The sequence below is a fragment of the Neophocaena asiaeorientalis genome, unplaced genomic scaffold (assembly GCF_003031525.2).
Source record: "Neophocaena asiaeorientalis asiaeorientalis breed wild unplaced genomic scaffold, Neophocaena_asiaeorientalis_V1.1 scaffold100, whole genome shotgun sequence".
Lineage (NCBI taxonomy): Eukaryota > Metazoa > Chordata > Mammalia > Artiodactyla > Phocoenidae > Neophocaena > Neophocaena asiaeorientalis.
The window spans coordinates 2,085,583-2,098,390 of NW_020173955.1; the positions used below are offsets into that span (position 1 = coordinate 2,085,583).

A 12,808-nucleotide genomic window follows, 5' to 3' on the forward strand; every position below is an offset into this window, starting at 1 on the left:
CATATATAAAAATATAAATTTTCTATATTGATTTTGCATCATGTGTCCTTGCTAAGTACAATATTCAATGAAAGTGGTGACAGCAAACATCCTTGCCTTGATCCCAATCTTTGGAGGAAAAGTGTTCAGTGTTTCATCATTAAATATGATGTTAGTTGTAGCTCACCATAGATGCTATTTATCAAAATGAAGAAATTTCTTTACATTAAAACTTTGCCGAGAAACTCAGTATTGAATTTCTTCAAATGCTCCTTTCTGCATCTATTACGATGATTACATGGTTTTTCTCCTTTATTCTGTTAATATGGTTAAACTGACATTGCATTCCTAGGATAAACCCTTAAAGAATGCATACTGGTACTTAAATATTAATTATCTCCTGGTTCCTTCCCTAAATAAATATTGGAGAGCTTCTAACTTCTCCTTCAGAGCTCTTACTTCCATCCTGGCCCTGTCAGATGGGCTCTCAGTATCCACAGAATTCTTCCAGAGTCTTGTAAAGGGTGCCAGAGAATGTTCAGTTGTCCTCAGTACAAACAAAGCAGCATTAGGGATTAAGAGTGATATAGAAAGTAGGCTGAATTTGTAATCTCTATCTTCTGCCACTTCTACTATTCTCTGAGTTGACACATTTGAGTTCTAAACATTGGGAAGAGATACTCCTGCTTTCTTCAGTCTCTCACCCTAGGGTCTCAAAGTCCTTTGAGAAAGAGGTAGCTTGTACCTTACAAACTTTTTAGCTCAAGGGACTAGAAATGCCCCACCTCTCTGCTTCTACCCTATTTTCCAACCTTAAAACCTAGATAACAGATGCAGTATTCCAGAAATTCTCATCCTTCACACAGATCTCCAAAATAGGTGGCCATTTTAAATTATTTTATTTTAGAGAGTCCACAGCAATTCTATGATTTTGTTAATCAGTCTCCTAGGTGCTGGAGAGTAAATGCCCAAGTGAAAACCAGAAGCAAATTAATGGATGTATTTTCTGACCAGGGCCCCAAGTTTATTCTGAGGACCCTTTTAATCTAAGAAAAGAGACCTATTTATCCCCATTCAGAGCCCTAGCAAGTAGGACATTTAATCTCAGAGGGCTGAGTCATACCATAATCAACTCTAGATCCTCAAATATGAACTGTTATCTCCTCTACTAAGATCCTCAAATATGAACTGTTATCTCCTCTACTACCATCTGTGCTGTAAGATTCTGTTCCCTGAAGGTGGCCAATATGTCACTCTCTCTTCCTACTCCTGAATTAACTTTACCAACTATAGGAAAAGGATTAACAAACACCAGGCAACATGCTTATGGTAAAAATAAATCCTGATTTATAAACTGCATCTGGATGGGAGGACTCTAAATGGACTATATGCCTGATGGAAGGCCATAGCTTGAGCTTCTCTAACTGTGGAGACTCTCGTAACTGAGCATGTCCCTTACAGGGACCCTGAAAACTATACCTATCAAACTATTACAAAAGATATCAGTTCTTGTGCAATATGAAGATTCTAAGTCAAGGTAATCCCTGCTCCTAACTATGTGGATCTTGCCTCCTTGTACCCAAGTTGTCATTTGGGGGAGAGGTCAAAGAACAGTACCTAGGCTGCCATGAAAGCTCCAGTGAAAGAGGAATGCTCTGCTGAATGCTGTTTCCTGTCCAATATCCTCCTAAATAAATCTAATACTAAGTTTGGGCTGTTCAGGTCCTGTGAGTCTGAATGCCTAACTAGAATCCTTGCTGATCTTTGCCACAATTATAAGTATACCAGGGGCCTTTCAGGTATCTCATGATGTCTGGTTTCCCCAATAATGCTCTGTTGTAAACTGTTTTGTTTAAACCTAATTTTCTGACCTACATTCAGCAGGACTTTGTCACTTACGCAGAATGTCTTTTTTTTCCCCTTTCTGTTGGTGTGTATTCAGAAATTGAACATGAATCCCAAAGATGGTCATATCACCAAAAACTGGTTCAAGCATTGTGAGGATGCCATATAGATGGAGGCATTGTTTTGAAACCATATATAATTTCCAATACCAGCTACAGTAAACTTTCCATTCAAAAGTTTTGTTCTTCCAACTCCAAGGTCAATCACTCCCACTACATTTCAGTGATTTTTCCAACTGCCCATCCATGGGTGCTGCACCTCTGCAGAAGACATCTATACAGGTAACTTCAATAAAAGGTTCCTGCCTAAGAGCCAGTCCCTGTATCCAGTTAGCAGTGAATTCTGTCTCAGACAGACAGAGTAGGGGCTTGTGATCAGTCTAAATATATATACCATGAATTTACTTTTACTTCTAGTAAAGTCTGTAATTTTGGAAGATATACTTTGTCAGTTACTAATGATTTACAGCCATACTCCACAAGAGCACAGGCTAAATGAATAGCTTCTAGGTGTCAATCTAAGATATACCCAAAATAATTCTAACAGTCTGTTTCTTCAAGAAGCTTGCATCTTAGTTGAGGAAATAATGTACCCATATAATTTTACTGATATAATGTGATTGTATTTTATGCATTTATAATATATACTTAATATAGGCAAAATTTTAAATAATAATTCCTTCCTCCATAAAAATTGTGTCAACAATTTTTAAAGCTGCAAGGAAGTGTGAACATAAGCTGTGTTTAAGTTATTGCCACTTTAGCTGGTAAATAAAAATACCCACCATACATTATTTGTACCACATTTATAAAATACATTAATTTTGTTTACTCTTAAGCTATTATTCAAACATTACTATTGTTAAATTTTAATATAGTTTTTATTATCTTAAAACTATTTTACTTAAACAGTTTTAGAGTGGTAGTGCTGGTGCTGAAAAAATATTCCTGAAAGTTAACTTTGGAATGGAATTTACAGGTGCTAAAAAATGCAACTCAGGAAGCCGAACAACTGCCATAACATGCTGTGCTATTAACTTAAGTGATTGTCCTCTGCAAATATAATAGAAAATGCTGAGAAAAAAATGTAACATCAAAGCATAGGTATGTTACAATGATTATGGGTTTACTGACTTAGAACATGAATGTAATCACCCACTGTCCCTACTTAACTATGCTCCCTCAACACACATTTTATATTCATTACTTTTGGGAAACTAGTCTTGAATTATTTAAGGTCTGAATTATGCGTCTCCTCCAGATCACATTCTTTCCATAAAATGGGACCATCCCATCTTACATAAAATAGTATATGATCAAAGGTCAAAATGAATGGAACAAGATAACAAGACAGCGTGATTAATATGGGCTACAATAGGAGATGGAAGCCCTCTCATTTATGGCCTTTCAGTTAACATATTTTAAATTCTCAACGTGTTCCAGACAATGTGCTAGAAGCTAGAGACGAAAAAATGATCAGAACATAGTCTCTACCTTGAAGGAATTTCATAAAATATGGACAGTAAATACATAAATAAATAATAACACAAACTGGTAGCATTCTGAAGAAATTCTCGATCATCATAAATTGCATTAAAACGATTGCTTCAATTAGGGTCAGAGAATTTTAGGCTATCTAAAAAAGTTATTTCTGCAGTGGAAATTTTAGAAATTAAGGTATATATATATGTATGTTTAAGCAATAAGGGTTGCTATGGTATGAATGTTTGTGTCCATCAAAATTAATAAGTTGAAATCCTAATTCCCAATGTGATGGGGGTGGGGCCTTTGGGAGGTGATTAGGTTATGAGGGCAGAGTCCTCATGAATGAGATTAATGCCATTATAAAAGGGACCCAAAAGAGTTCCCTTGTCCCCTTTCACCACGTAAGGAATACAATGAAAAGTCTGTGACCCAGAAGATGGTCCTCATCCGACCATGTTGACACCTTGATCTCAGGCTTCCAGCCTCCAGAGCTGTGAGGAACAAATTTCTGTTGTTTATAAAGTACCCAATCTATGATATTTTGTTATAGCAGCCCAAATGGACTAAGACAAGAGTTCAGTTATAAAATTTAGTTATTACTGAATCCTTTCATTAAATCTGTATTTTGCTCAAAATATGTCCTTTCTTTTCTTTTCAGCGCAGAACTTGTGACATGCTGCTATCACCTTTTTTTCCCATTGCTATGATGAAAACAGTACATTGCTCAAAACAGCTATGACTATGAAAATGTGTGGTTTTCTGATTGCTACTTATGGTATTAGTGCCTAGTTGAGATTTAGTTTTAACCAAAAGCCATATACAAAGAATAAACCATATTCTCTAATTAAAAGGTCAAATCACATCCCATTGGAATTATAAAAAACTCATGCTGTAAGAAAATGCCTGCATTTTTAAATGGTAGAGCAGTAGCACGAAGGATAGAGTGATCAAGTTTAAGATGGAGAGGCCATGAAAGGCTTCTTAGAGGACGTGGCAAAAGAATTAAAATTTGAAGGATAGGTGGGAAGTCACTGGAGGTGGTAAGGGAAGGACACCAACTTACCTTCCTAAGCACTCCAACTAGCCAAATAAAACAAAGAACTCAAAGATAGCAAAGACATGGCATTTTAAAAAGTATTGTATGATTTTGCTGACATTATAAACATGCAAATGTCAGCACTTATTATTGAAAAAAGAAACCCAAAATGTTATTGAAATAAAAATAATAGCCAGGAGGGGTTGAAGGGAGAAATTCAAATAAAGAAAGGAGAAAATCATATTGAATCTCACAAGGTGAGTCAACACATTCTGTTTCATTTTTAATGTTAGTAGAGAAATACAGGTTCATTCAGTTATCCCTCTAGCTTATTTATTTTAGAGGATACTATTCCAAAATGAAAACAAAGGATACATAACTTCCAAATTACTCTATTAAAAAATGCTTAAATGAACATTTGAGAATGGCAAAATGTAAGGGGTGGGTGGGAAAAAAATAATAAGAAAATTCCCAAATAAAATTATAAAGTAATATAAGTGAAATTAAGTATGTCAGTTATCAAGAAATACAACCAAATACTGTTTATAAAGAGAACTATTTAACACAGAGAGGATTAAAAATAAAGTGATAAATACACCAAGTACAAAGAAGGCATGGATTATAAATATCAATATCAGGCAAAAATTCAAGGCAAGAGGCATTAAATGGGGCAAACTGATCAAATTATAATCCACGATGAAGGTATAAGAGAATAAATTTTTATAAACTAAATAATTTAGGACTGAAGTTCTCTTTCACTGATGAACTATACAAAAAGCATAAGAATATAAATGACTAAATAATATAAATGTAAAGTTTGGTCTAATAGCTATATGCTGAATCTGACAAATAGAATATACATGTAAAAAGATATTTATGGAAAATTTACAAAAACAGATCATGTATCTACACTACAAAGAAAAAGATCTCAATCATATTTTTAAAAAATTGAAATATGACAGGCTTCAGAATCTTATTTGAATTAAATTAAACTAGAAATAAACAAACTAGAAATAAACACAACCCACGACAAAGCACATTCTCCTAAACATTCCTGGGTTAAATAGGAAATCAAAATGGCAATCATAAATTAGAAAATAATACAGTTGACCCTTGAATAAAACAGGGTTTAGGGGCATCAACCCTCTGTACAGTGGAAAATCCACATATAACTTATAGTCGGCCCTCTGTATTCATGCTTCTTCTAAGTTCTCAGTTCTTACATATTTGCATCTACAGATCGTGTAGCACTGCAGTATTTACTATTGAAAAATATCTACAGACAAGTGGACCTATGCAGTTCAAACCAGTGTTCTTTAAGGGTCAACTGCAATTTATAAAATTTGCTCAGGACAAAACATCTATCTTTGCATACAAGTCTGATCAATTCCTTATAACAGAGGTATTGTAGAGGTGAAGGTCATTGGAGTTGAGGAAGTCACAGAAGTTTTTGACTAAGAAATTAAATTGGTCATCCATGTGATCAATGGAATTCCCCCATACGATAGCAAGAATTTAGGCAAAGCCAAGAGATGGGTGCCAAAGTGCCCAATGAATTTGGAAAAGTCACCAAGAGGTAAACAGATGATAGAAGTCAAGGGATAACAATCCAGAAATTTACAGCAATTTATTAGATGAAAGGAGTATTATACAGTGCTTGATTTTCACTCCAATAATAAAGGTGTAACATCAATTCCTTAAGGGTGCTAGCCAGATTGATGATAAACATTTATTGAAAACTTAATACAAAGAGGTTCTAACCACTTACCATCTTAGTAGTTTGATCAAACCAGCTATAAGAAATACTTGCATGGAAGTGTCTAGATATAAGGATACATAAGATGTATACAAATTCGAAACAAAGAATGTCCATACAATTTATGTGAATAAATGAACAGGAGCTAGGAGAAGGTAGCCAATGCATCTTCTCATCTTACCCTTAAGACAGATTTTTACTTATAGAGGGTTCATCCATACATTGACAAAATAAGTATGAACATCTTTAGGCTACTTTATACTATAATCAGTACTTCCAATAAAGTTTGATGCTTTCTTGGCTAGCCCTGGACTTGATCTTAAACTGCTAAAATCTGTTATTTCCATCAGCATGTAAAGTTTCCAGAGAGCTAAATGGTATATTATATTAAGAAGCCTTAGGAAAGAAACAATACCTTGTTAGTGGAGTTGTTTTTTCCTGGGAAACAAGAATGAGTTTTTCAACTCTGCAAAAAAAACAGATAAATTTTTAGTTTAATGCAAATAACACCAACCTGTAATTTTTGCTGCCTTTTCCTCTTGGTTCACTCGGTTCTCATCATCATCTTCATTATCTTCCTCAAAGTCATCTAAATTGCCAATGTCAGCTTGCTTCATACTCATCAAACTAGCCAAACTTTGCATGTCTTCATCCCTATATCAATGATAATACACAATTTATTAAATGACATTACCTTCAAAAGGGTTGTTTCTTAAGAAAATAATATTAATACATTTCTTCTTTCTAAACATTAACAAGACTTTTTAAACAGTTATACAAAACTACTGAGCAATCTAAATATTCATTCATTAATTTTTAAATGGCACATTTAATTAATAGAAAGCAAACAGGATTAAAACTAACTGGTTAGGAGTTAGTTTAATTCTGTGCTACAGATCTAAAATTTTCTTCATGGAATTAAAGTATGGTTTTCTGATCATGGAGTCTGGAAACAAAAACTTGTTTCATAAAACAATGGGATAGTTTGCAAATCAGATGAGATCTAGACTTTAAAAATATTCAAGTTTGCAGAAGGAATTAGAATAGAAATTCTTAATCTGAAGTCCATGAACCCTTTTGGTTTTGTGGGTAGGAGTAAAAAGAAGTGGTAAACCCCTGTAAATTATATTTAAATCTTGTTTAGCTGTGCATTTTTCTCAAAGGAGTTAAAACTCCCCTAAAGTTAAAAAACTACAGTAATTGAACTAGCACTCAAAAGCCTGGCCTTTTTAAGAATTACAGGATAGAAAATGACTTGGGTTAGTTAAATACCATACATTTGACAAAATGTAAAAATATCTTGAAGTATTTTAAGTATAAATTTATAAAGTTTACATTAAATACTCTAAATGTTAAATAATTTAAGTTTTCTTGACCTATTATTTTACTTTAAATTTCAAATAAACTACAGTGAATGAAACATATTTCTAACATGATACATACTAACTAAATTTCAATCTGCTATACTTCCTCCAAATTCAGAAAACTGAATTAAAACACTGTTTCTCATGTTTTTACCACAATAAAATAAAAACAAAACAAAACCACTGTTTCCTTTGCAAAGTAATGCTTGTTAACATTCACTTCTAGGGCTTCCCTGGTGGCGCAGTGGTTGAGAGTCCGCCTGCTGATGCAGGGGACACGGGTTCGTGCCCCAGTCCGGGAAGATCCCACATGCCGCAGAGCGGCTGGGCCTGTGAGCCATGGCCGCTGAGCCTGTGCGTCCAGAGCCTGTGCTCCGCAACGGGAGAGGCCACAACAGTGAGAGGCCCGCGTACCGGGGAAAAAAAAAAAAATTCACTTCTAAATATGGTATGATTTTGCAGGCTAAACTGGTTTTTGAAATTCTTTGCATTTTATCTCATATAAGCTTAGAGTTAACAAAATCATTTCCCCCTTTTAAGACAAATTTAGTGGCACAAAGTCTGCATGGACAAAAACAGTTGTATTACCTTATATGAATGTCTTACAAACTGCTTTTCCATCACCAGGGTATAATTTCAATATATAACAGTGTTCTTAAGATGTTAACTTGCTTAATTTTATCTCCTATATTTTCACCCTGAACATTCTTCTTTGGGAAAGGTGAGTAGGCAAGGAATGAGGAGATAGAGAGGTGGTTTAGGGTGTTCTGAGAGCATTCTCCACTCAAATTGAGACATTTAGTTTGAATTTCCTCTCACCCAAATTCCAATGAATGGTGCTAAATCACTTACTGCTTCTGCCCAGTGGAAAGGAGTCCACCTTCAAAAGATCTTCTCTGACTTTTTCTCTCTTCTTTCTGTGTTTCCTTTCCTTTCATTTTGGCTTGAACTTCAGAGTAAGGTCTATATTTTAAACTTTTCAATATTTAAGTCTACAATTTAAAGTCCTGAGATGAAAGACTAATTGCTTCCATCCTGCACTGTCCCTCTACCACACTCATATAGAAGCCAACTTTCTAGAGAAGAGGCTTACTGTTATCTACCAAGTCATTTGTTGCCCTGAAGATGAGTGCCAAACATCTCTTTTTGACTGACGCACAGAATCCAGTCTAATCAGTCAAGTAGACATGGCCAATTATAGTAACCGCATTCCACTAAGTCAAACACATTCAGAACTGTGATGCAGATTAGACTGAAATGTTCATAGCTGCCTTCTTCCTATCACCTTTTAAGTCTCAGGCACAGAATTTCCATTTCTCCTCTCACTGATTTTCCACTCCAAGTAGGCGCTAACCCTTTCATTACACCCAAAACTCGCACTTACCATTGATTTGACTGTATGGAACAACTAAGATAAATAATACTAATTTTTTCCTGTTCTAGGTATGTTTACCTCTTTTTTTTTTTTTTTTCTGGTACGCGGGCCTCTCACTGTTGTGGCCTCTCCTGTTGCGGAGCACAGGCTCTGGACGCGCAGGCTCAGCGGCCACAGCTCACGGGCCCAGCTGCTCCGTGGCACGTGGGATCTTCCCGGACCAGGGCACGAACCTGCATCCCCTGCATCAGCAGGCGGACTCTCAACCACTGCGCCACCAGGGAAGCCCTGTTTACCTCTTTTTAACCAGTTAGAATTTTACTCTTTTAGGAGACTAGAACTGGGTGTAGGAGTTATCTTTGTGCAATGCCTATTCAGTGCTTAAGAAGTGATATTTGAAAGAGATAATGGTCATAGCAAACTGGTTACGTAACTGTACTGTACCTTCCTATACAAGTTTTGTAAGGCTGAGCCAAAGAATATGCATTGGCAAAAGTTCCTTTAATTCTTTCATTCCTCTCATCCTAAACTTTTCACTTTGGCTTCCTCTCATGCCTCAGCTGCAACAAACAGCTCTACAAATTGAACTGTGGACTTCAGAGTACAACTACTTACACTGAAGACACTGAAATATAAAACAGACCCTTATGATAACCTATAATATACAACTTAAATTTTTGAAAATTGCTATAGTCACTTTTATATTATTGATCATTCTCTACAGTTGAAAGAGACTATAAATAACAAGGAGTACATCTAATTCAGCCTCTGAAACAAAGAATTGGCCGGAATGATAGGTATGCGGTAGGATATTCTCAACTGTTAACAGTTTACTAAGTCAAAAGCTATTTACGCACCGTGTTTTAAAATATACTCTAAAACAGCTTATTTGATAAAAGAAACTTACGTGGCTTTTCCTTCCCGAAGGAAAATGCAAGATAATGAAAACTGAAGAGTGGCAGATACAACTTTTTTAGACAATGGCTTGAATTTTAACTTGACATCAGTCTGAGTTGGCATTGGGCTTGCATACTGTTTCATGTTGATGCTGGTGGTAGCAAGAGCTTTCCTTCGACCAGAAGGGGATTCCTGGAAGGTAAAAAATCATTATGTAATTTGGAGTTACTTACTTCACAGCCAAATATTTTTGAATGTTCTTTTAATAATATGATTAAATAGCAGTTGAGACTTCCCTTTCCAATGAATTCCTATAACATAATGTTGAAAAAAATTGTAATAAGGTTATATCACAACTTTCATATCTTTAAGTAAGTAAGGCAGATAGAAAATTGGAGAGAGCTATCTCAGAGAAATAAGGGAAGACTAGAACAATCCTAAATATCTCAGGAAAGGAAAAGCAAGGAATGCAAACTAGGACAGAAGGTCTCCAGGGTTCCTGTAAAAAGAGGATCTAGCACAAGGCTAGGTATCAAAAGTACTCAAAAATTGTTTTCCTTACTTTAATTATATTTAATGTACCCTAGCGATATCTCTTCTTTCTGAACAATTCCAGTTTCTTATAGAACCCCAGCCTCTGTGGCATTCTACCTCGTTTTTTCTGCAGTCTCTGAACTCTATCTATCCTGCACTTTGAGAGTTAATTCTTCCCAGGGCCTTTTCTGCTCACTCCAGTCTAAAGTCCTCTCTTCCTTCCCTAAGATCACATAAAATCAAGTTAGAAAGAATTGGGTTCTCTTATCCTATGCCTGTGGTGGACACTGCTAATCGACCCCAGCAGATTCCAAGTCTTCTCCACACAGCTCTTGCCAATTCACTAGAAATGGAACACAAAATGAAACCTATTTGCTATCAAAGATGTTTAACATTCCATTAATAAGCTATCTCATTTCAAAATTATCCTTTATAGCATAATAGCTTAGGAAAATAATGAAAACAGAACAGCAAAATAATGACTGGGCATTAACTATGTATAAGACATGGTGTCAATTCTGGAAAGATATGAAGATGAATAAGACATAATCCTTGACTATGTATTCTAATGGTAGGGGGAAATCCTAGATATAGGGTAATATATAAATAATGTAAACCCAAAGTCATATACCAGCAATCCTTGGGCTTTACTGGTCTCAGAGTTCAGACCTAAAATAAAACCTAATTTCCAAGCAGTGTGACCTTGAGTAAGTCAGTAAACTTGAGCCTTGGTAATCTTCCCTATAAAATAAGGAGACTAAATAGATATCCATTCAAACTCTACAATGGTTTTTTATAAAATTACTCAATTTTCCAACCAAGGCAGGAAAAACTACCATTAACTTCTGAATTATTATTTAATAAATCCTTATTTGTCCTTTGATTGACAAACTTGCCCAAAATAAGGATATATTAATTTAATCAAAATATTAAAATGGCCTTTTTCCAAAAAAATGACATTTCTGCCAGCAGAACAAGTAAAAATGTAACGTAGTATCCCTAAAGAATACCTTGTTTTAAAATGTGGTCTTATCTGTCAGATTATGCACAGCAATATTATACAGAACTATTAGTGCATGTAGATACTTTATGAATGAATTTCAAAAATGCATCAAGCTCTTGAGAAGGATTTAAGCCCTCTCAGAAGAAATACTTAAGAATATGCAAATACCCCCAACTGAATCAAGTTGAACAGATGTGACTATCCCAAACAATACAAGTGTTCTTTCCCTGGTCGCTACTGTCAATCAAAGAATAAGATTAAGGTCCAAGGTTCCGACATGTGCAAAATGAAAAAGTATGATCAGGGAGTATCAATTTATTACACTGATATGAACAATAATCTCTTATTGTACCTTTAGAATAGCTAACAACTACTACATAAAATATAGGATTTAAAGCCTCTGTTTTGAAAGCATGACATAAAAATTGCTACATATTATTTTCAGATTTGTTAAACAAATCTTTCACAAAATATGACATTGATCACTTAAGAGTAATTATTTAATTTTATAACCAAATAAACTATAAAAATTAAGATAACTTGGAAATGAGCATAATTTTGAAAGCCTAGTTTAAGGATGATTCCTGCAAAATCTAGTTTTGATGATTAACATTCTGTCAATTTCATTTTTAAGGTAAAAATTACGTAGAAAGGTTTTCTGCTGAACTCAGAGTTTTAAAGTATTTGGTATATTGGTATCTCTGAAACAAAAGGAAATGAAAGCTACTAAATTCTAAACACAATAGAATTAGCTGTACCACTTAATTAAGCAATTACTTGCTCAGCAACAATGAAAATGGCCCCTTGTAAGGTCTGAGCAGGTGAGCAGAATAGAGCTCTTTTGAGTCTACAACATCCATTTCTAATATTAACATAGGATCTCACTTAGAGTCTGTGTCCTTGATGGGAAAAGGGGCCTAAATGATGTTTCTAGTAATTCTTTACCCAGCTCAGTCATTGTTTTCTTCTTTAAAATTAGCTAGTCATAGAAAATGCATTTTTTACAAGAACAATAATGAGAAAGACATAAGGATCTTTCATGGCTCTAATCCCAGCTCCACGAATCTTCACTGTTTATAACCATCAAGTTTATATATTTACCCACCCAAAATTGATATCATTGTTATCATCAGTTCTATAAAGAAGAATAAAATAACTGATTACACTGCTATATGTCTTTCGTACACTTCTGTACTTCCTTAAAACACCAGGGGTCAGCCTGGCAGAGAGAGTTTAGAGAGAATTATTCTGTTGTCAAAGTCCTAATGTTATTTCATTTCGCATGAAGGTTGGATAAGAGCAGAGAAGTAAAAGAAAGAAAGAGTAAGAGGAACCCTTAGAGAAAGGACGTTAGATAACAGAAGTCAATAAGAAGTGAATGTTTACATATGTCTAAGACTAAGTTTCTGACTCTGGGCTCATGTTTATACCTCTGTTTACATGTGAACCTGGCAGTATTCGGGGAATTACTTCAA

The 12,808-nt window shown here is 35.0% G+C and overlaps 1 protein-coding gene across 5 annotated transcripts in view; it reads right to left on the reverse strand.

The window, feature by feature from the left end:
• Positions 1–12,808, reverse strand: part of EHBP1 (EH domain binding protein 1) — a 342,186-nt gene that overhangs the window by 197,847 nt on the left and 131,531 nt on the right. For all 5 annotated transcript variants that reach the window (XM_024753020.1, XM_024753019.1, XM_024753023.1 and 2 more), the window contains 2 exons: positions 9,807–9,988; positions 6,675–6,814 (listed from right to left, as the gene is read on the reverse strand). In XM_024753020.1, coding sequence (XP_024608788.1) covers positions 6,675–6,814; positions 9,807–9,988 — 322 coding nt within the window. The remainder of the gene's footprint in view (positions 1–6,674; positions 6,815–9,806; positions 9,989–12,808) is intronic.